Source organism: Cottoperca gobio, chromosome 2 (genome assembly GCF_900634415.1).
Source record: "Cottoperca gobio chromosome 2, fCotGob3.1, whole genome shotgun sequence".
NCBI classification, from domain to species: Eukaryota; Metazoa; Chordata; class Actinopteri; order Perciformes; family Bovichtidae; genus Cottoperca; species Cottoperca gobio.
Genome location: NC_041356.1, coordinates 7,103,689 through 7,127,867, shown reverse-complemented (window position 1 = coordinate 7,127,867; position 24,179 = coordinate 7,103,689). Strand labels below are relative to the sequence as shown.

The window sequence follows — 24,179 nt, the reverse complement described above, 5'->3', positions numbered from 1 at the left end:
TATGTACTAAAAAGACTGTAAAATCATTTCAAACGCTTGTCTCATAGTCCAAACAGCAGTAAACACACAAAGTAGTCCCCTGGCTTACCTTCTGTAGCGTGCTGCGTAGGGATCTAGGTTGAAAATATAATTCTTCCTTTTGTGTCAAAGCCTTTTGGCCATCATTCCTATTTTTATGTTTATTATATTGTTGTGGAATGACTCAGAAAATGTGGATTGGGCACATGGCTGATACTCAATCCATGTATTATGGTCTGTATTTGCGCTACAGATCCGGCATATCAGATTTGCCATACCTGTGTGTAAACTGGAAATTCAGAATGATACATTTACAGTTTATTCTGCAATCTTATGCGTTATGAATTAGAAGATTCTACAATAGATGTGATGTTTCTGGTATGATGATGGTGTTGAAATGAAGCTTTTTCTGGTGGCGTTTATTGGATGATAACACTTTGTAATCCTTGTGAAAGAGAATCAGTATGAGGGGTACATGCTCTGTGAGTGGGGCCGACACAAGCGCCTAAGGGGCATAATGTACACTGTTCTGCTCAGTTAATGTGGCGTGTAATCCTGAGTAACAAAGACGCTGTGCAGTGGCTTGTGTGTCATATCTGCCGTTACTTAATGTCAGTTTGGGCCAGTCTGTTATGTGGTCATGTAAAACCTTTGTTACAGTACAGGTTTTTATATGGATGACTAAATTCTCCTCACAGGAAGTACTTCTGACGGTGTGATTGGTGGAGTCGCACAGTAAACATGTGTCGTGCGTTTAGTTCTGCCTGATGCCTTACTCATTCTCTGTACTTCCCCCGACTACAGTCCTGTCTTTCTTTTCCTGCTGTGACATCATCAGCCCTGCTCGGTCAGGGCCCTGCCCTCCTTCCCACTTCCTGCCCCAACAGGAAATGAGCTGCCCCAAAGGATTTCTGTTAATGGGGGAAGTGTGGGTGGACAAGGACACACCTGTGTCCACTACATAGGAGCCTGTGTTTCCCCTTGGTCTGTTGTTGAAGTGGGGCACATAAAAAGTCCACTGACACTAACTGTTGTAAGGGCGGTGATACACAGGGCACCTTTTTGGGCGGTTGTGTGTTTTCATAGTGCCCACGGAGTCGCCTCAGCATTCAGTTATAAGGGGAGGTCTTGTTTGCTTTACGTGGATTATTGCACTGTTCATCCATCACCAACTCTGGTTTGAGAGTTTGAAAGGGACTGAACAAATAGTCTTTTTAAAGTAAACACCGTAACATTTTAATTTGTGTCTGAGACGGTCTACTCCCCTGTTGAAGTGGTTTTCCCCTTGTTTAGAAAACCTGCATATACCTGCTCATTTTGGTGGAAACTGGGTATATGACAGATTTTAGAAGAGGAAAATGCATCGTCATGTCTGGAATTGTTAGATTAAAGTCTTTTTTTGTCCTCCATTTTTGTATCGCCTTTGCTTTTTGATCACAAGTTGTTAATGTTTGTCTGTGCATGTGCCGCAGGCCAGCCTTTGTTTTCAGCATTGGAGCAGCTGCCTGCCGGCCCCTGTGCTGTTGTGACTGGAGCAACTGTGTTCTCTGCAGCTGCACGGATCCATGTGTCACTGACACACCTGTTCAATGGCCTTGTGTTGACTGAGCGATATCACACGTTAACTGTGTGTGCAAATTACAGCAGAGAGAAAAGGGGGGTGACCTGTAATCTGAGAAGGCAATTGTGTGTTTTTGCCACACATAATGATGACGTGCATGTACACAGACATGCACACTAAAGTCATACTCTTCCTGACGCTCTCTCCCTGTCACAAGAAGTGTGTTTGCTGTGAAAACACACACGCACACACAAAGAAGGCCCACATGCTGTGGCTGAACAACAGTTGGTGTGTAGAAAAACGAAGGAACAGCTGAAACCAGCAGGAATAGCTTCCTAGTTGGCAGCCACAACATCAGCTGCCTCATACACACAGTAAACACACACTATGACCAAATCATAGCATTGATATTTCCCGTCCAGCTCAGCATGTTATAACCTTCAACCAACAGACATGTGACATGCCCGAATGATATTCTATGAGCAGACTATGATTCGGCCTCCAGATTGTTTTGCATAAAATAAGGTTAGCCTGGTATGAGTCAGCACTGGTGTGCATGAGTTGATGATTTGTTAAAATGTTTAACGCCAGTCAGCATTGTGGAGACCTGCTTGAGACTGATGAGTCACAGTCGATACACAAATAAGAGTTCTGTTGAGGTTCGGGTTTCTACTCTGACTCATGTCGTGAAATTATTAGCCTGCCGTGGTTGCCATGCTTATTATGTCGGCGGCGTGTGTGGGTCTGAAAAAAGGCTTTGTAGTCAAATGAAGAAGGCCTCGTCAGCTCAAATGTCACACTCTCAATCTCGCAGTAATAATGAGGACCGTTTATAATGAAGGCAGAACTGCACTTGATTGCTTTCAGGGCTTCGCGATAAGTGTCTTTCTGGCTGTGCGTGTCGTTTTTGTCTGTGCTTAGTTAAGTCTCTCGCTCAAGCACACTCCACAGTTAATCCTCTGCATTCTTATGACAGTGAAATCGTTCTGCCTTCCTCTAGCTGCCGGCTGCCAGGTCTCTGAATTCTCCTGCAGTGCAGTATGAATAAACGCAGTGGATCTATAAGATTGGAATTTCACTGACTAATGGCCTTGGATGAGGTGACAAAAGCAGGGATTGTGTTTTGCTACTTTAGTTCCAAAAATAGACACTAAATCGTATCTGATTAGATTTTATTCTTCCTTTTTTTTTCATTTCCAGAGGATAAAAACCCCGTCATAAGAGTGGAGTGGAGTGGTGGTTTCGTCTGACCTTTAACCTCAGTGGGAAGGAGAGAAAGCCACTTCAGAGGTAAGAGTTCCTGTAAACTGGAGTGAGTAAATGGTACCGGGGCTACTTTCTGTGGGTAATAAATTCTGAGCAGAGGAAAAACCTTATTGATATTGCTGCCAGTAAGCCTTGCAAAATGCATGCCCCAGTGACTGTTATTTTGCTGCTGTAGCAAGCTACCAGGGAAGATATATTTAAGGTGTTCTGAAATTCTGGTTTTATGCCGTGAAGAAGTGACACGACAGATTTATCAAATCTGTCGTGTCACTTCTTTACATTCATCAGAGAGTGGAATCCCCAGTCGACGGTGTGGATACATGTGTTTGTTGTAAAAAGATGTAAATTCAGAGTGGAGAGAGGGAGGCTTCACCCCCCTTTAAGCCTCCGTCAGAGGGCCTTGTAAATCAGAGCCAAATGAAAGAGGAGTCAGGCCTCTGAGGAACTTGTCAGGGGAGAGTCCTCCTCGCCGAAGGAGATAATTCCTGACTAAAGTAGAACCATGTGAGGGCGAGCTGGGCTGTGGCTCCTTACAGTGCGCCTTTATTCTCTCACTATCACAGATCTGCAAGCCAGAGTCTCAGTGTTTCCACTTGTATTTATACACAAGTGACGACGAGTCATTTTCTCGAGTGCCGTCTTGGCTGTGTGACACTGGTTTGAAGGAAAACGCACACATGGCCACACGCATGGGCACAGATTCTGTTTCCTGTTAATGTTTTTCCTTTTGTCAATAACCTCAGTCACTGTCGGATTTAATACGAAGAACTGTATCCTCAACTCACAAATGAGAAATGGGAAGAGAAAAATACATATAAAATAGGGAGTTATAGCTTACATAAGTGGCCCGGGGCAGAACAACAGAGCATACAGAGACCGTTTGTTGTTGTTTGGGAAAACTAGCCAATTCAAATGTTCTGGAGGCGGTCTGATTGCAGTGCTGGTGTCTAAATAAGCTGTGCACACTTAATTGAGGAGACGAGTTGAAAGAGGAATATATTCCTTGGTACCTTTTCCTAATCTATAAAAGTTATAGATGTGTACAAAGCCCAGCTGTGGATGTGGAAGGAAGCTGGGTTTTAAACTGGGACCCAGCGGTGATGGAGCCTGAGGCTGAGAGGAGGAAGCCCGCTCCCCTGGACTTAAACTGTTCCAGGAAGTCTGGATGCTTATGTGTCAGGGAGGTTTACAGCCGTGTGTTGTCGGGTGACTCTGTGTCAGTGTCATGCTGTGAGATGCTTTGACACTCGGCTGTCAATATTATTCAACTTGTACACGCGGGGCCGTGATTTACATGTCATTGTTCTGTGATGCACAGTATTTGTCATGGCAACTGTTGAAACGATCTCCTCCCCGTGGTTCCCGAAGACATGCAACCACGAAGACAACATTGGCACGGCAGGAAGGCTCGAGGTGGTGTGGCAGGAAGCAGACTGGCACATTTTATTTAATGTCTATTTGATGACACTCTTGGACAGTTGCTTTTGAATTCAGATAACAAGATGCTTTTCATCATGAGCCAATCAGGGGCTGGCTTGCAGTGGGTTATGAAGGGGGGGGGGGGTCTGAGCAAGAGATGGGGAAACGTAGTCTAACGGAGTAAGACATTCCCAGCTGCTAGTGTCATGTGTGCATACAACTTCTCTTTTGCCTTTTAGGTGCAGCACATTGCACATGGCTGGCGTGTTGCAGTATGAATGTGCCGTCCGCCCGGGCTACCCATCCGTGTGTTTGGGCATGTGTCGCTCGTGCAGTATGTTACTGTGCTTTGTATTCCCTAACAGGTGGCCGATGTTAACCTCCTGTTCCGCCAGACCAAACAACCAAAGGATGATGAATTTTATATGTTGGCATCGTAATGATTTTATTTATCTAGAGTAGACGAGAGAGGGCTGTGAAAAATCAATAGGATGTATTTCTGGGAAGTACTGAAAAGAATGATGATAATTAATTCAAGGTCATATCTTAACTACTAGTTTTCCATTATGACTGGTAGTAAACTGCATTGTATGTCGTATTTAAAAGGTCTTAAATGTAACCATGTGCAGAAACCCTCATCATTGTTAGGCTACTACCTGTTTTATTTTATCCCGTGTCCTCGATACAACCACAACCTCTTCATCTAAATAAGTTACAGCAGGTTGTTAATGTTCTAAGGCTACACGTTAAGCATTACTAAGCGAACGCAAGAAAACACCCAGTTAAGGATTTACTTCACAGCATTGCAGCTCTTTTTACTTTCCTGCTGTACCAGAGCAGTGTCTCCCAGCCTTCCTAAGGAGTGCCTGTTTTTAATGTCTGGCTAGTTGTTCTCAGCAGTGCTGTGTGCTGCTGCAGTGCGCATCATGTTTTTAAAACTGTGTGTGAGCCACTGCAGCGACCATCTGAGGCCCCTGTGTGTGATGTGTGTGTGTGTGTCTATATATATAATCTGATTATATGTATATGTATATGTATATATATATATATATATATATATATATATATATATATATATATATATCTATATATATATCTATATATATCTATATATATATATATATATATCTATACTCTATCTATCTATATATATCTCTCTCTGTCTATATCTCTTATGTCTTCTCTCTCTATGTGTCTCTATTTCTCTTGTCTCTTCTTGTTATCTGTCTAATCGTATCTCGTCTCTCTCCTCTCATCGTCTATCTCTGTCTCTTGTCATCCTCTGTATCTCTTCTCTACTCTCGTCTCTCTCTATGTCTCTCGTCTCTATGTCTCTCTCTCTGTCTCTCTGTCTCTCTCTCTCTCTCTCTCTCTGTCTCTCTGTCTCTCTCCTCTCTCTCTCTCTCTCTCTCTCTCTCTCTCTCTCTCTGTCTGTCTCTCTCTCTCTCTCTCTCTCTCTCTCTGTCTCTCTGTCTCTCTCTCTCTCTCTCTGTCTCTTCTCTCTCTCTCTCTCTCTGTCTCTCTGTCTCTGTCTCTCTTCCAGATATATCTATCTCTAAGTGTCTTATATACTCTTCTTCTCTCTCTTCTCTCTTTCTCTATCTCTCTCTATCTCTCTCTCTCTCCTCTGTCTACTCTCTCTATCTCTCTCTCTCTCTCTCTCTCTTATGTCTGTTCTGGTAGGGGACAAGACTATTGATTTCACATTTGGACTGCTGCCCTGGAGGGGAAGCAAGGAAGCTGACACATCCTCTGTGTGTTTGTGTGCGAGGGAGGGAGGGAGGGAGGGAGGGAGGGAGACTGTGACTGAGCCACTTGCCTGCTGCTTGATTTGTACAGGCATCCTAAGGTTTCTGGAGATCCTTCAAAACACACATTTTAATGTGTTTTCAAGGTTTAAAAAGTGCTTTTGTTGGGGGGGATTTTGAATAAAGTGCTTGAAACGGTTTGAAATGTCGGTTACATAGGATGCCATGTCGAGAACAAGTGACGCATTTAAAAACAACTTTTGCACGGTATCATCAATTAAAAAAACTGGAAGGTGCTGGAAAAACTTGAAAATGCACCTTGAAATGCCTCCTTTTTATAGTCAGCCATTTCAACAGACTACCTTAACCTTAACCATAACATGCCGTATTGGGAAATGTCGTCTAAATGAGCTGCTGCCATATGAACAAGCAGATGGGCGGACACCCTACAGGCAGGGATTTGACCACATCGCATCAATATGTTAGTTATTACTGAGAATCTAATCCACACTGAAGCTTTGTGATGGCTGCATGTCTGTCTGCGGTCAACGTGGAGATGTGATGTGCGTTGCCATAGTAATGGCTGTTCAAATAGATGCAGGGCAGCTGAAGTTCGGTCACGCTCTGATATCAGTGCGCTGTTGAGTCTTTACACCTACCGCCCACCAGTGGGACCATGCCTTTTTACTCTTCCCTCAGCTCAGTGTTGCCTTCTCTCTCTCTCTCTGTCCCCCCCCCCCCCCCCCCTCTCTCTCTCTCTCTCTCTCTCTCTCTCTCTGTCCCCCCCCTCTCGACTCCCTCTCCATCTGTCCCCCTTTGACATCCTCCTCGTCTTTCTCCCCTCTCTGTCCCCCATCCCTTTCTCTGCCCCTCCTTCCTAATTGGCTATATAAGCCAGAGTGGCTCACTGTGTCACGCTGCGCTTCAGTGAGCTCGTATGTGTGTGTGTGTGTGTGTGTGTGTGTGCCTCCTCTGCTTGCAGGCTGTCGGTTGTGCTTGACGAACGACACTGGAGCAGTTGTTTTGGCCATCAGGGCCTCCCCTTTATTCACAACCTAATAGCCGGCTCCGTCCCTCCATTATTGTACCTATTCATCATTCCCTCAATCACTCCCACTGCTTCCTCGTTGGCCTTTTCCCCATCTTATCTCGCTCCTCTTTTGTGACATGTGGAGAGTGTTGTCCGTGTTTGTTTCTTTAATTCTGTCCTACAGAATTGTCTCCACATTTAGGTTTTCTACTGATGAAAAGATTATTAGAGCAGTATCGCATTCTTTCGCAAAGACGACTGGTAAAGCACAACACTCATTGTTAAGATCTCCTAATATTCTCTGCACATCAGCCGTTGATGGTATATTTAGTGTGCATACAGGTAGATTCCTTGCCATAGAGCGTTTCTCGTTGCATGAAGACAACACTCTTCACCAATACTGTAATTCCGCCTCCCTAATTCAAACCTATGATCTTCTTGTCACAAGCGTTCTTCTTTAACCAGGCTGCGTCCACCCTACTTTTCTCATTCATCGAGGATGCACAAACACACAGCGTTGTGGTCACTACAGGTTAGTTGACGAGCCAAGTCCACCCAGTTTGACATTGGACAGTAGCCAACTTGCCGCTCCCTCGTTCAAAGAGTTATTTTACTGGCGCTGCTCGCTACAACTTTTAGCCACATTTCCGCTTTCCACTTTTAACTTGCATAATGTCCATTTGACACGGTGACGTTGGTTTCTGCTCTCCATTGGTCGTGGTAACGTCTGTACATGAAGGGAGTCGACTAGGGGGGAAAAAAAGGCATGGCCAGGGAAGGAAGTGAGCAAATAACCACAGGCTGCACTGGGCACATGAGCCTGGAAATAACCGTTATTACATGCTCATTCATTTACAATGAGATCGTATCTGTTTTATGTCTCGAAGGCAGTGAAACCGAACATTTGAGAGCAGCAATAAAGGCTTTGTGTGCTCCTGACAGACGCCTTCTTCAGGACGTCATTACAATATCTTGACATTTTGCTGTGTGTTTTATGGCTGGATTTTATAGGCCATGATGGCAATCAGACACATATATGTGTAAGAGGTGATTCATAGTCTGTCAGGCCAGAGGCACCGTTCACACCAGATGATGACACGAGAAAGGACCGAGGTTAGGAGGAGAGACGAGGGGAAATGTATGCTTTATGTATTTTAGAGTGCAGCAGATGGTGAGTTGAGTATTGGCCATTTATCTCTCACAGGAGACTCCTATACCAACAAACTCATAGCAATACAGTATTATTAAGTTATTTTAAGGGAGATATTACCATGTATTAGATCCTGAGTCAATCAGCAGCATTTAGCTCGTAGCCCGGCCGGCCTTCCTGGTGGATGTCTGGAACTATTCCTAGCCACTTGTCCCCTCTGTTGAGCTTTGTCTGCCTCTTGCCCCCGGAGACTCTTGTCATTGTGAGTGTTTCTGTCCCACTAAACTCCCAAGAATTCCCACTCTATATCTGCAGCCGAGCACCACTGCACTGTGCTCAGGCCTCACAAGAGTTCACGGAGTTTCTGTAATTGCCATGCTGTTTCCAAGCCCCATGCCCAGTCCTTTCCGGTCCCTTTCTTCTCAATGTTGCCTTACTTTGGTGGGATTATATGATCTTTTGAGGTGTCAGACATGTTCCTAGAGTTATTTTTGTAAAGATAATTTGAGAGGTAATAGCTGTGAGGACAAGGTTTGGAATTTTGTGTGTAGTTCAGTTTTTTTCCAAGATGGAGATGATGAGAGCCGAAGGGTTTTATTAACCTCCACTGTCCTCATTGCAACACTCGCAAAGTTGAGTATTTAGTCCAAAAATAGTCTCTTTAGAAGTGCTTGATGGAAACATCCACGAAGTCGTCATCGCAGCGGGGCTTTCTGGCCACAATAGTGTTTACACAGCTACGGTCATGTTCCACATCCAGCTCTCCTATTTCCTGTGCGATTTTAAAATACGAAGGGATTTTATTTGTAACTCAAATTTTTTGAAGCAATTCATCATTTGAATGTCAACTAGGGAGTGGGAACAGGTGGCGCTGAAACAGGGAATGGCTTTGGCATTATAGCAGGGACCTATTTTCCTGTCATACCATACCAGAAACATACCACTCTGAAATGTGCTCTTATGCAGTAGACTGGCGTAATGTAATTGTACGTAATGGCTTGGAAAAAAAGCATTCAATGGGATGATACAGTCCTGGGATGAATCCACTAGCACATTATTATAGTGACTGAAAAGTGAGCGAGTTACAGCACACACAACACACAACAACTCCTCTATAGCTACGACAGTGTTGTAAAAGTTTTAGTCCATCCCAGATTCACCTTAATAAGCCAAATGAAAAACAGTACTCTGTTCCCATCATGCAAACTGGATTAAGAAGCGGCAAGCCATGGAGACCTACTCTGACCTATGATGTCATGTTGCACTCTTGTCACACCCAAGTACTTGTGTGTGTCTCTCTTTCCTGCTACTTTCCTCGATCCCTCTCTTTCTCGCCTTCTTTCTGGATCGTTTTTGGGTAGTGGTTTGCGCCAACTGGACGCCTTTCTTTGTGAAATTTGTATAATCTTGCCAGTTTGAAACCGAAAGTCTAATTTTATTCATATTCAGCATGATCCCAGCTGTCTCCGATTTCTTTGTTGGAAGTTGGAAGTGTAGAAAACTATTGTAGACACCGTTCTCCTCTTTGTACAGAGACTTAACATCCAGGCTTCATACTGCTCCCTTTTCCAATCCTCTTGACACTCTCTGATATGAACGACTTAGTCTAAAGATAGACATGTCCTCCTCCTCTTCCAGCTCTTCATCCTCCTCAGCACCGGATGCTTTGCTGCGCCTCTTTAAGATTTGGAGCGATTTGTTTTCCCAGAACACACTTTTCATATTCCCTTTGCCGGCACTGCAGCATCAGCGGGAAAGGCAAGTGTTTACACGGGGCTGGAAAAAAAAAATGGCTGCAAAGAGAGACTCTACTGGGAAGACCGTTTTGACCTTTAACCTTTCACCCTGGACCTCTGAGCCACCCAGCATTCACAGGAGACAGATGAGCGCCGGTCATGCTCAGACAAGAGAGAGGGACAGTGCCGTATCGTGAGGGGAAAAGGCCATGGCTGTTGTTTGGTTTGAGATGATGCCTGTAGGAGAGCATTTGCACGTACACACACACACACACACACACACACACACACAGACACATATCCTCCTCCCATCCCTGTGTCTCTCTTAGGTCACGCTCCATAAGCTTGAAAGCAGGGTCTCAGGTGGTAATTCACTTAAACCTGCAGCATCGTCTGCCATTGAGGCTATGATTCCATTAGAACGACAGCTGCAGAGCTATCTTCAAAGTGCTCTTTTTTGTGTGTGTGTGTGTGTGTATCATTTTTTTTTTTTTTAAGTTATATCTTTGGGCTGTTCATGCCTTTATGATAGTGAAGTGCAGATTGTGAAAGGGGGAGAGAGAGAGAGAGAGAGAAGGGGAGCGACATACCAGTGGCCACTGTGGCAAGGGCTCAGCCTTTGTGTATGGGACGCCTGTGCTACCGGTTGAGCTACCGGGACGCCCGTGTGCATCATTTTTATTCTCTTTCTTTTTTGTGCTGTTTTTATTTTTCTTCTTCTGGCAATTAGATATAATATGCATAGATTTCTGTGGGTTTATTTAACCATTGTGAAGGCCCGCAGGCTTATTGCTGTTTAAACACAGCTGTTAAAAGTGTCTTGCTGTTCGACTCCGTTCTCGCTGGTGTATTTACATATGAAAGCACCTCGGAGAGGATCGGCAAATACAATGCAAGCTCATTTGATTCTGTCCATTTCCTCTTCCTGTCTGACTCCAGCAAGCCATGATGTCATGTCTTAAAGTGAGGATAGTCGACTCTTTTCATACTTGGGGAATCCCCAAATGGATATGTCTGTGACCAAATGTTTCCATATGGAGCCACATTTGAGGGTGGCCAGTAGAGACAAATGATTCTTTGGTGGGGGTCTGGCACCATGTCATTTAAACGATGGCAAACGGTATCTTACCTTTGTCATTTTCTGGTAAAGCTCTGGGTCATCCCGTCCCCAATAAGTGGCGAGGGTAAACCGAAGGACAGCTGGAGTTTCCTGCCAAGAAACAGGCCATGAGGGAAATTAGGAATTGTGCACATCATGGTCATTTCCTGTTCTGACTCCCACACACGATCATAAGTGCATGGATATAATTTCTCACACACACACACACACATGGTGGAATTGTTTTTGTTTACATACTTAAGACTCTTCCTTGACAAGATGACAAGTCCTCATGTGTTTGATATGCGTGCTAAAACAGGAAACTATCCATCATCAACACTGTAATGCGCTCTCTCTCTCACACACACACACACACACACACACACACTCACACACACGGCAGTTCTGGCTTGTAATACCAGCTGTAGCGATACAAAGGTTAGGATGGGAGATTGGGGGAGTATATTTTGTACATGCTCTGTATACAGTGAATTTACGGAGCGGAGCACGTGTCCTGTCTGGAATGTGACCGCTTCTGACCTGCGCCCCTCAAATCCTCTGTGTGTGTGTGTGTGTGTGTGTGTTTGTGTTCAGCTGACCGATTTTCAATGGTGTTGCTATCATATTCCTGTTTGCTTTGCCAATAGCAGCCTGTTTTATTACCTGCTTTTTTCATCTTCTAACAACATAACATAACTTTCAGATTACTCTCAAGTACTTTGTGTGACTGGGTTAGACACACAAACACACACACATACATTAAACCACACATACACATGTTGCTGGATCAAAAGAACAGGGGTCATCAGAGGGGTTAATCCCAGTTTGGTACAGTCCCCACTAGTGACTGACACCATACAGTGTGCTTAACGGGAGGGAATGACACCCCCCTGAAAACATCATGGGATTACCCGCAACTATTCCATTTGATTGGACTGTATTTGGCGGCACTGGACTGCACCAACATAGGGGCACTATTAAGGGGGAAAGTACCGTATCAAGTTGTACTGTGTGATATAGTTTATTAACTATCCAGGCATCTCATGTGGGATTCTTCATGTGCTCGACCGCGCTGTCCTTTCACTTTCACTACACTCCTATCACTAGATAAAACAACATTCTTCCAGAATGTACGTCGAGTTACGGTAATATCAGATTGTCTAAACCGTTTGACTGCCCAGCTGACCTAGAAATGAATGATTTGAAAAAGAAGGAGGGTGTCGGCACACATTGATGTCACAACACAATGTAGAATGGATTCTTTCTTTCTTTAATCTGTTATGCTGTGTCTCCTTGATGTTCATGTTTTGATTTAGTGCTTTGTCTATTGAAAAATGTCCTTGTATACACTGAAAAGGCTTCCGTATGTTGCTGTTGTCACTTGTATTCAGACCATTTTCAGTCTATACTAGAAGGCTTGACAGAATTATATCTACAGTGTCTTGTCATGTTTGTGAATGTGCTATAGGTTAGCTATACAATTAGGCAAAAAATAGTTAAAGAATCAGATTAATTAAGAGAAATAAAAGCAAGTATTGTAAAAATCAAGCGGCAAAAAACATTAAAAAGTATGAAAAAATACATGAATTAAAAATGTATTTAAGCATGCGGCTGTGTGGCTGCAGTGACGCCACTTCCCCTTGTGTCCAGTAGAGGGAGCTCTTTCATCACCTTTGACAGAACACAGCTGGACTCTCTCAACCAGCTTGCTACGCCTTCCTTCAGTCACACTCACTGGCCCTTATAGCCATTAAAACCACCTGCTAGTGTTGTTAAGTGTTTGATTGACAGGGTGCGCCACTGTTATAGAAATTTACTGCAGGATTATGGATCCCAAAAGCGCCCAATGTCGTCTGATGGTTTTCTGCTCCTCCGGTCAGCATTTCCGATCCTCAGCTGGAAGAAGAGGTGTTGGGTGTGTCCGTGGTAAACTGCACACTACAAGACACTACGGGGCATTCAGCCGATCAGATTGCACGGGGTGCCCGCTAGGGGTCTATGAGCGGTTGTCATGGTAACAGGCAGTGAGGTTGGCATGGACTGAGCTGAATGTTTTTTTTTTTTTCTCCTCCTTTAGATCATTCCTGCTATGTGGGTGTGATCTGATACTTTGTGTTTGTGTGTGTGTGTGTGTACATGTGTGGAATCCTCTGACAGTTTCTCCTTTTGCTTTCCTCTGTAGATGGACCAGGTGTCAGACGATGAGTTGGACCACGGAGCCGAGGAGGACAGCGATAAGGAGGACCAGGACCTGGACAAGATGTTTGGAGCTTGGCTGGGAGAGCTGGACAAGCTTACACAGGTTAACACACACACACACACACACAATGAGAGGGTGGTTGGTTACATAGACACAGACTCACACAGGTAGAAGAGCAGAGAGAAAAGAAGGGGCTGTATCCATAGCAACCTTAACACTGCTAATCCTGTCTCCCTATACTGTATCCTAGCAACTCCCCTCCCACCACCACTTTGTATTGTGCATTTGTGTGTGTGTGTGTGTGTGTGTGTGTGTGTGTGTGTGTGTGTGTGTGTGTGTGTGTGTGTGTGTGTGTGTGTGTGTGTGTGTGTGTGTGTGTGTGTGTGTGTGACTACACTAGCAGGCAAACATTGGTGGCTTAGATCCTGTGCTCTGACTGTAACATCAGTGATTTTTTGCATACGTGCACCTCATGCTTTGCGTGTGTGTGTGTGTGTGTGTGTGTTCTGTAGAGTCTGGATGACGGCAAGCCTCAGAAACCGCTGCAGAAGCCTCCTCTCAGGCAGGAGACAAACATGGCCAACTTCTCCTACCGCTTCTCAATGTATAACATAAACGGTGAGACATCGCTCATCTCACACGCAGTAATCGGTAGAATAACAGCTCAGATCCAAAAGAATGACATCATGAACCTTTCTCCATTCTTCAGAGGCGTTGAACCAGGGCGACACCGTGGACCTGGATGCCCTGATGGCTGACCTGTGCTCCATTGAACAGGAGCTCAATACCATTTCCAAACCAAACTCTGCGGCGCGCGGCCAGAACAAAGGCCAGCAGCGGGGCCCTGGGGGGCGCAGTGCCAGCACCAAGCACACAGGCACCAGTGGAGGGGGAAGCAGCGGAGGTAGTCCTGCTGAATAATGTGCATTCATGATGTTGCTTCATGTAGTATTTTAACAATAAGTAATGTTTGGACTGCTTGAGGGAGTAAACAGGAAGATGTCACTCTTCTTCTGGTGCAAATGGTGTTTCTGGTTGTGGCAGGGGGCGGGAAAAACACGTTTGTCCTTCTTTACTTAAGCCAAAGAGAAAACAAACACATGCAGAGTAATGATATAGAGAAGGAAAGCGGGGACAATTAGCAGCATCCTGTTTGCAGCAGGGAAATGTAGTCTTTCACAAACACGTGATGACATCACCACTGGTATAAATGCAGCCGGTGGTTTTTGCTGTTGTCTCATTTGTTAATAGTCGTCTTAAAATGTTTCCTCACATGTGATTATGCATAGGGTATACATATATTGATGTTTAAAAATGCTACATGTAGCACCTGGAATGTGTCATGAATGTAATACAAATGTATTAATTAAGCTTTATCAAAGAAGTCCATCTACAATGAATTTCTTTTTCCATCTGAACTAAACTTCGAACTCCCCAACAGGAAGCACGAGTAGCAGTACCCGAGCATCGCCGGCCAACACAGTACGAGGCGGCAGCGTCAACACCCGCCCCGCGGCCTCCAACATTTCCCTGGATGACATCACCTCTCAGCTGGAGAGGGCCTCTCTCAGCATGGATGAAGCGGCTCGTCAGACGTCTTCCTCCTCTTCCTCCTCTTCTTCTTTCTCCTCCACCACGCTCCGTCGGCCCTCATCGGGGTCGTCCGGCGGCGGCGGTGGCAGCAGCGGGCAGCACAGGAGGACGGGCTCAGTGGGCGCGGTCAGCGAGCAGGAAGCTCCATCCCAGCGGTCCAGTGTAAATTCAGCATGTGCCTCAGCGTCCAGCATGGACTCCCTGGACATCGATAAAGTGATGGCGGGCGGAGAGGTGGAGGGCCAGAGCAGCCCGAGCACACAAGGACAGAACCAGGCCAGCACAGAGGTATGACTGACAGAGAACACAGAAAAACACACACCAAGGATAGACAGAGTATTACCAGCTAATGAGAAAGTGTGTGTGTGAGCCACAGCATGAAAGACCGGTGTTCATTGCCACATGTAATGGTAAGGTAAGCTCTGCATGTTTAACCAAACAGCATGACGTTTGGAAGAAACGGCATGAAGTGCATTGACAGTCAATCCACAATACGGCCCGTGTATTGTGCATTGGATGATGTGATGTGTTCATGAGTACATTGTAATCTCCTATAATGCTCCCTGGATGGATTGCAATGTGAGCATCTACCATTTCTGAATTCCTTTGCTCGCTCACCAAGCACCTCGGCTCTCTAACAAAAGCAGAATAACCTCTAAAGTCTTCATGGAGTTTAAAGACCTCAGCTAAAATACTACAACCGATGTTTAAGTTTCTTGAAGGGGGGGGGGCAAAAGCTAGAGAGAGGAGAGTAAAACCGTCACAGTGAGAAAGTATTTCAGTTCAGAAGGAAAGGTTCTACGGCTGCACGATTATGGGCAAAATAATATAATCACGATTTGTTTTTAGGGACAAGATGATTTTTTATTGCACTTTTACATTAAAAACAAACAGAGCTCTGCTTTCACTTGCATTGTGTCACATTCCTGCTTATATACAAATCTAATATACAAAATAAGTGCCGGACAGCTCTCCAAAAGAGAAGCCGGAACATCTTGACCGCCCCCTGGTGGCTAATTGTTAGTTTAGGAAGCGCTTGATTTGATATGCACTGTTTTCTATTAGCGGAGCAAGCATTTCAAATGTCAATACCACCGTAGATAATGTTCAGGAAGCCAAAAATCATGATCGCGATTAATATTTGATTAAATATGCAGCCCTAACAGGTTAACACAATATCATGCATGTCCCCTGCCCCCCCTCCCCCCTGCATGTCTTTATATTCTCTGTGTTTGCATCCTTCTCTATATCTGTGGTCTCTTATCCACTCACATCTTGCCTGCACCACCTGATTTTCCCAGCATGTCACACTGCGACGGTCCAGACGGCAGCTTGACTTCACCTCACGGGAGAGTGAAGTGGATCGGGCCACTGTAAGTGCGTGAGCTTGCTTGTGTGTGCGTGCATGCGTTATAGGCCTTTGCCCATGTCAAGCTACAGGTTTAAGCACAACATTTTACTTTATACTTTTTTTTAGTTGTGTTTTAATTGGCTGAATATCAGAGTGGACATGTTGGCTGTAGTGTGCAGCCGTTGTTTATGTGTAATGCATGCACATGTAGGTTTGTATGGTGTGAAAGAGGGATTGTGTGTGTGTGTGTGTGTGTGTTTGGGAAAGTAGCTGTAGACTACAGGTTTTTATAGCGATCCAGAAAGCACAGTATACTGTGTATTGTTTGCTCTGTATCTACAGTACGTCTCACAATCACTGCTTCTTTACCCACAGCTGCAGCTAATGACAACCACAACTGCTGAGCGCTCCATTTATGGAACCTTCTTTCGCTTCCATGCTTCTTTTATACAAAAAGATCACAACTGCGATTAATAAGCCTCCAAGAATCATCTGGCACTGACTTTTCTATATTTCTCTCTCCTTGTATATCCTCTCTTCACCCAAGCACTCCTATCTGGACCGAGAAACCTCACTCATTCTGAAAAGCATAGCAGGAAAGCCTTCTCACCTCCTGACCAAGGTGACTTCCTCATACACTCGCTTCTTTGGTTTCTCTCTCGTGTGTGTGTGTGTGTGTGTGCGTGTGTGTGCTGCTCCTCTCTTCTGCTTTGCATGCCTTTAAAAAAAAAATCCATGCTTCGAAAACAGCTGCTGGGAATCAGACCAACTTATTTATATTTAATTAAACCAAGAGGCAGAGGGAACAACTCACGGTCTCCATGAGAGCTGTCAAATAATAAACTTATACCTTATCGCAAGTAATTAAAATCAAATATGCAAACGCCTAACCGGGTAAGAGTATCTGTGTACAATGGATTTTTCAGCATTTACCATGCACATACTTACAGATTTAATGCACTTTGTTTTGTCTTATTTGCTTCCACATTTATCTTCCACTGGCATGTGATCTTTTGTCTACTGTCCTGTTTCCTCTCTTTAGCCATGTACAGTAACTGGCTTTTGATTTGCACTGTTTATGAAAAGATGTTATCAGAGCTACAACCATTAATCGAGCAATCAGATTCTTAAAGTTTTCCACCGCGGATGGATTTTTGTTTGTTGTTTACCTTTTTCTGACATTAAATAGACTAAACGATCAATAATTAAAATAATAAGTCTGTTGCAGCCCTGTGAGTTCTCCCAAAGCTGTGCCTTTTTGTGTATCATGCTTGAGTTTGTGTTGACTTGGGGACCCCTCTGTGCTCCAGTGTCTCTCACATGTGTTTATCCATCATGTGTTGCGAGTTTTACTGTAAACTTCTTGGCAGCAGTCAGTTTTCACAGCGACCGTATTGGTCGCAGCCTTCGGCTCCCGTGCAAAGCTTATGCCGATCAGATGTTTGCAGATTTGCGGTTCAAATTTGGCCGCTGTCGTTTGTGATTTATCCTGCCATCGCTACACGACACATAGCCAAGTGCAAAGCAGGGGATTCCAAGAGAGGTACACGATGCAGGCCAGAGTTGATTCAATCCTATTGAGCAACAGCATTTACTGAATGTGAGACGAACCACAAATGATGCTCACACAGACCGTGTAAGGGTTCTTCCATGGGTCTGGAAAACTCTGGAGAATGATTTTGATTATTTCCAGGACTTAAAAAGTCTCCTTCTTTTTAAACAAAAGGCAGCCTTGTACTATTCATGTAAGAGTAAACTGAAAGAACTCTATTAGCGGTTATTGGTACTGACTCGCACTTTTCTTTCCAAAACCCTTTTCAGTTATCTCCATTTATTTGAATACAATGGAGGCCAACAGCGAAGCTGGCTCAGTAATATCCACACAATTCATCGGCCCTTAAATTTTAAGGGGGAGTTACTTTATCCTTTTCTATTACTAAACAATGGAATTGATTACATGTTTCAAGGCTGTTCTGCTCTCCGTGTATACAGAAAGCATTTGATTGTTTTGTTGTTTAAAAAGGATGTGAGGGGATAGATTGCCTGCGACGTACAGGCTGTGAGGGAGTTTGTGTGTTGGTGTTACACTTTTCACCAGAGAATGAGAGGGAAAGTTCCGCTATCGCCCAGCCTCACAAATTCTCTACAGCTCGCAAATCAGGAGAGAGAAAGAGAGAGAGAGAGAGAGAGTGGAGAGACATCAAAGGGAGAGGGTGCCAAGATTTCTTTTCCCAAGCTAGGCAGAAGAGCCTTTTTAAAATTGGCTTTGGTGTGTCTGAGTGTGAAAGTGGAAGGGAACCCGCCTGTGGAATAGGAATCAGATTAATGTCTAGTAAAAAGCAGGGAGTAGGTGTCATGTGGGGAGGAAATAATGGCGGGGAGAGGGAGTTACGCTGACGCTTATGGGGCTAAACCTACAGTGTGACTCGGATTGACTCTGGACTGTAATCTGCACAACCGCCATGACCTCTCCTCTCTCGCTGTTTCTCTTACTCACACTTGGCTGACTAAAAGCCTGCCACTATGTGTTGGCCAAACATAGTGTTATTGCGTTAATGTGCATGTGCCCTAGAGCTGGTCATGTGGAAAAGGTAGTTTGGGTCGAGGAGGGGGGGGTACTTGAGATAAGAGGCTTGGGGGGGGGGCTGTTATTAAACCCCTTCTCTTTTAACACACATGCCTGTGTATACACACGAGTTCAAATATTCAGCACCTCCGCTTCTCATTCACCTAAATTCCACTCTCCGTCGTTGTCACTGTCGTTTAGCTCCGGGGCCAGTGCCGGTCACGGTCTCCCCGCTCGTCCTGATTGGCTAGAGGGTAGAAGGTCTTGCAGTAGGGGCTCGCTGGTTGGCTGACCCCTCATTCTACTATTTTTGTGGGGATTACGCTCTATTGATTGGGCACGCTCCCAAGCCCCCGCATCAGTTATAAAGAGAGAGCGAGGGTGATTTGGAGTGGGGGAGAGCAAGAGAGGGGAGTAAGCAGGAAGAGAGGGGGAGAAGGGGGAGGGGCATAGTCCTCCCTACTGTCTCATTTGGGGTTTTAGTCAAGTTGTGTTCATCTCGGGTGCACGTCTGCGTGTCAGTGAACCTGCGCTGTCACAAAGTCTCAGCTAGCTCATCTGCTATCGTCTTGTAGTGATGGAAGATGTGGATGTACGGTTGAATTTCACCCGCTGAGGATCGTTGTGGAATAACTTTTAATACGACAGTAGCTGTCTGGGAAAGGAGGCAAGCGGAGAAAATTGATTTTGTTTTTTTTAACGTTTTATTTCTTGAAATGTGAAGATAAATTCGGAAAGAATAATTTTTTGTCTTTTTTTTTATTCATTAATTATGGACGAATCTGGATATTTCTCAGATTTTTGCCCTTGAGATGTGAACATGATCTTCGCAGGAGATCATTGTGTCTTTGAGTGGAGGGCATAGAGGCTTTCTGAGCTGATCCTACACTCATCCGCAGCCTCTCGCCCTTCGGGGATCTTCTACTATTGTTTCCCCTCTGCTGTATAGCGAGATCAAAGGAAACCGCTGCAGCTCCATATGAATCCAATATGGAACCATAGACGGCAAATGGAGCGCCATATTTGAGGACCACCGGACCACCGTCACAATAGCAGCGATTTAGCGTCACGTTGTTTAGTTGTGTCGGATCAAATATTCACACACAAAGTAATTAAACACTCACACACGTGGAAGCAAACACAACCTGCGGAATGGAGGTGATGGCATCTTGTTGGAGGGGGCAGGTAAGCGACCCATAGCATAGAAAAATTGGATCTCTTTTTTGCCCGACTCCATGCGCCATCATGCCCGAGGCTTGTGCATTTAAATGGTTTCGAAGACTGCTTACTATTTAATGAAGTTGTGTGTGCATGATGTCTTGTTCCTGCCAGAGGAACGATGAAAGACATGAGTGAAGAGGATGAGGCAAGGGGATGAAATCAGAAAGCCTTCTGCGTTTTTGTCAGGGTTTTATGTGTGTGTGTGTGTGTGTGAGGTCGTGTTAATGATATTAACCATGCTCCTGCGTGTCCATCTAGGAGGAACAAGCTGCCAAATTGAAGGCAGAGAAGATCCGAGTCGCCCTGGAAAAAATTAAGGAGGCACAGGTCAAAAAGGTAAGACCACCTCTCTCCTTTGTACACACACTCTCACCTACTGACTCATTTATAAAGATTAAAAAAAAACGTTCTTGTGTAATAATTGCTGTCTCGTCATATTCACCGCACGCTGCATTTCTTTGTGAACTTCCTTCCCAGCGAGGCACTGAAGCGCAGAGAAAATAGGTCATTGCAGTCTTTGATTATGTGTGTGTATCTGCCGGGGAGGGAGCAAGACATCAGAAAGAGGCTTCAGGAAAAAAAGAGCGCTGCAAGACAATGCAGACGCATTCTACACAAAACATCTTATTTACCACATCCGACCAAACAAGTGCTGGTATTCTGTGAACAATTGGGGCTCCCTGAAAGCCGTGGCGTGTGCATGTCTCCATGGGGAAGTCCGTATGGGACTCCACAGGCAGGCCATTTTTAACTAGTGTTTCCGCCAGTGAATGGCTTGTCTCTGTGAATGGTGTCCTTTTACATGCAATGAATGGTTGAGACCCAACAGTGTTTGAACAAACGGGGCTAGACATCCCTGTGCCAAGTGGATACAATATACTAAGATAAAGAGTGCTGGTACAGCCAGCACAAAACAAAAACCTCGGCCAGTGATGCGCTAAATTATTACTCGTGTGGTTGTCAGCAGTCTACAAAGCCAGCTATGCCTCACAATTGACTACATTTCGGATTCATGACATCGAAGCGGTTTGATTGCATTTCTATCGAAGCTTCAGAATTATATCTTGTTGAAGATGTGTGATTTCTTTTTCTTTTTTTTTCATACTTTCTTTTCTGCCAGACTAGGGGGTTTTAGGGGTCCCTCCTGTGAGGAATGTAGGTCAGACTCCCCTCATGTCTTAGTCTTACAACTCTCCCGGCATTCTCATTGGTCTAAGCCTCTCTTCAATCAGCTGTTCCCACACACTGATTGGATGTCAGGGTCCCGATGGGAGGGGACAAACGGGAGGTCAAGGAATTGAGGGTTTTATTTGGTTTCACACCAGGACAAGTCTTATGTAGGCAGCTTGTGTGAGGCTGGATTTGGCATGCGTTTGTCTCCTTCAGATTAGTTTAAGCTTGCTTGTTATTGAGGACTTTTGATTGCCTATGGATGCAAAACGTTGGCCAGATTATTGGATTTTAGTGTTCAGTGGTTGTATATGCGACATTGTGACAGTAGTGACCCCATAAATAGTTTGTAGTGTTTGAGACTTTAAAGCTTTCAGACCCCAGAACAGTCTGTGGCTTAATTTGAGATGTTGCTAAAAACAACATTGTGTCTTAAAACATGGTCACATAAAATTAATTTATTGCAAGTTGCTTCAAGAAACGAGGCCTTCAATGGAATTATATGAACTTGGGGGGTTGTTGTTCTCCTGTATATAGTCTTTGAGTCTTTTCGTTCCATAGAGACTGACTATGGTGGCCAATAGAGAATATAGAATAGAAGATTACTTCAGAGTGCATGAATACGTGGTATGTATTGTACAATATTTAAGACTAATTTAAAATGATGCCATTTTCTGAAATGATTTAACATAATTCGTTCTAAGGTGAATACATAGTAAGGGTGTGAATCTTTATGAGTAGACAGTAGTATATCTAAATTCTCAGTGACTTCAAGAATAACAAGTTTCAATTATACAAAAGATGTAAATGCTATCTGCCTTTTTATTTCTCAAACTTGCCAATTGTGTGATTTCTAGGTTCTTTTGTAGAAAGAAAAGTTTTAAAAAATAAATTTTTGAAGTTCAAAAATGATCTCCATTCTTACATTAATCGATTTTTAGCCCCACCCCTAATACGGATTATATTGGTGTCTCTTTTTTACTAACTTTTAGCATTATGTTGCACAACAATCACTCTCCTTTCTCCTCCTTCAGCTGGTGATCAGGGTCCACATGTCAGACGAGAGCTCCAAGACGATGATGGTGGATGAGCGGCAGACAGTCAGGCAGGTGCTGGACAGCCTGCTGGATAAGTCCCACTGTGGCTACAGCCCTGACTGGTCTCTGGTGGAAACCATCAATGAGCTACAGATGGGTAAAGGAGGAGATTATTTGCTTTAATCTGCACTGTTGGCATGGAGGTACTGTATTCTAATTATCTGTGATCTAAGAATAGTCTCCGTTTGTGACCACTGGCTAATTTGCAGGCTTCCAGTTAAAGGTTCTGCCCCACCCAGAAAAACAGAATTCCCTGGAGGGAGGAAATTAAGTGCACATTTGCCTGTCAGCAAAAAAACTGCATATTTTGCATCTTATCTTCATTACTCCCTCGTCTCTCTCCCTCTCTCAGAGCGTATATTCGAGGATCATGAAAACTTGGTGGAGAATCTTTTAAACTGGACCCGGGACAGCCACAACAAGCTCATGTTCATCGAACGCATCGAGAAATATGCTCTTTTCAAGAACCCCCAGGTGACCGTCCATTACACTTCAACACGCACATACATGACAGGAGAGAGGGGACAGGGGTCATCTTCTCAGTGACCTCTCGGCATTCTGTGTATTAATGCTGACGGCATATGCTGTACACACAAACACATTGTTTATGCATGCTCTGTGGCTGCACAGCCCAGAGAGTGAACAAGGGAGTGTGTTTGTGTAGTAGAGTTGGAAGTAGGTCAACTAAAGCGAGTAAAGGTGAATAATTTATTTAACATAAGACGAGGTGAGCCGCCGACTTTACACTTCCCCCTTCCTTCTCTCACTGTTTATCTCAATCATCTCCAGAACTATTTGCTGGGGCGGAAGGATACATCCGAAATGGCTGACAGAAACAAAGAGGCTTTATTAGAGGTGAGTTTTTGTACAAACGTTTGCATCATTCCTACACATCAGGGGGATCACACACAACATCAACTTTGACATCAATTTCTGCGCGTCCATCAGGAGTGTTTCTGCGGCGGCTCGGTGTCTGTGCCAGAGATCGAGGGCATCCTGTGGCTGAAGGAGGATGGGAAGAAGTCGTGGAAGAAACGCTACTTCCTCCTCAGAGCTTCAGGGATCTACTACGTCCCCAAAGGCAAAGCCAAGGTCAGTGAGACTTGGGACGGGTGTACTGCTCAGATTAATTGAAGATAGAGAACAGAAATGTTGGAGTTATGAGAACCTGATGAACATAGTCCGCTCTGTTGTACTTCCTGTTGGCTGTAGTGCCTGATCACAACAGAAACAACACTATGATCGTCAAAAGGCATTTTCAGACTAACACTTTTTGTCTAAAGTGGCATTCAGTAGCTGCCATACCAGAGACCAAAGCTTTCTATCGTTTCATAGCCTTATTTAAATCCTGCAACCTTGTGTGAGCTACAGTAAGTTGTACAATACATTTGAGTGCCAGCTAATCTACAGCATTTAATAAAGCACTCTATATTAAATTTAGATCTGTGTAATTATCCTCAAAAACATGTACACTTTAACTAAAGTGGGACTTAGATCCTCTTAGCATAATTATTTAAAGCCCATTAGGGCCACTTCACTAAAGCACAGAAACAGCATGTGCACCATGTACTTTCAGACTATTAATATGTAATTAAGACTTTTGCGTTGCATGTTTGTTGCAGTCCAAACGGGCACCAAAAAATGTTAGACGTCACCGCCCCCCCTTTTCAAAGTCAACCATGTGTCAATTCATCTATCTTCCTCTCTGCAGGCTTCCAGAGATCTCGTGTGCTTCCTGCAGCTGGATCATGTTAACGTGTATTACGGACAGGACTACCGCAGCAAATACAAGGCTCCTACTGACTACTGCCTGGCCCTGAAGGTGAAGCCCTTTCCCTATATCTTCCTTCTGAGGGGAGAAATCTGTCTGAATATCTCAGCTTATGTATGGATTTAAATCAGCAGTGTGAACATGTAAAAATAATTCTCATGGTCTCTAGAGGCTTATTAGAGT

At 44.4% G+C, this 24,179-nt stretch overlaps 1 protein-coding gene across 1 annotated transcript in view; it reads left to right on the top strand.

Annotated features, from left to right (window-relative positions):
- raph1b (Ras association (RalGDS/AF-6) and pleckstrin homology domains 1b) overlaps nt 1-24,179 on the top strand; it is a 38,605-nt gene that overhangs the window by 8,249 nt on the left and 6,177 nt on the right. The window contains exons 2-13 of the mRNA XM_029452802.1: nt 2,780-2,869; nt 13,210-13,329; nt 13,740-13,845; nt 13,937-14,131; nt 14,669-15,108; nt 16,719-16,793; nt 20,217-20,294; nt 22,163-22,322; nt 22,578-22,699; nt 23,015-23,080; nt 23,174-23,317; nt 23,937-24,047. Coding sequence (XP_029308662.1) covers nt 13,210-13,329; nt 13,740-13,845; nt 13,937-14,131; nt 14,669-15,108; nt 16,719-16,793; nt 20,217-20,294; nt 22,163-22,322; nt 22,578-22,699; nt 23,015-23,080; nt 23,174-23,317; nt 23,937-24,047 — 1,617 coding nt within the window. The 5' untranslated portion in view covers nt 2,780-2,869. The remainder of the gene's footprint in view (nt 1-2,779; nt 2,870-13,209; nt 13,330-13,739; nt 13,846-13,936; nt 14,132-14,668; nt 15,109-16,718; nt 16,794-20,216; nt 20,295-22,162; nt 22,323-22,577; nt 22,700-23,014; nt 23,081-23,173; nt 23,318-23,936; nt 24,048-24,179) is intronic.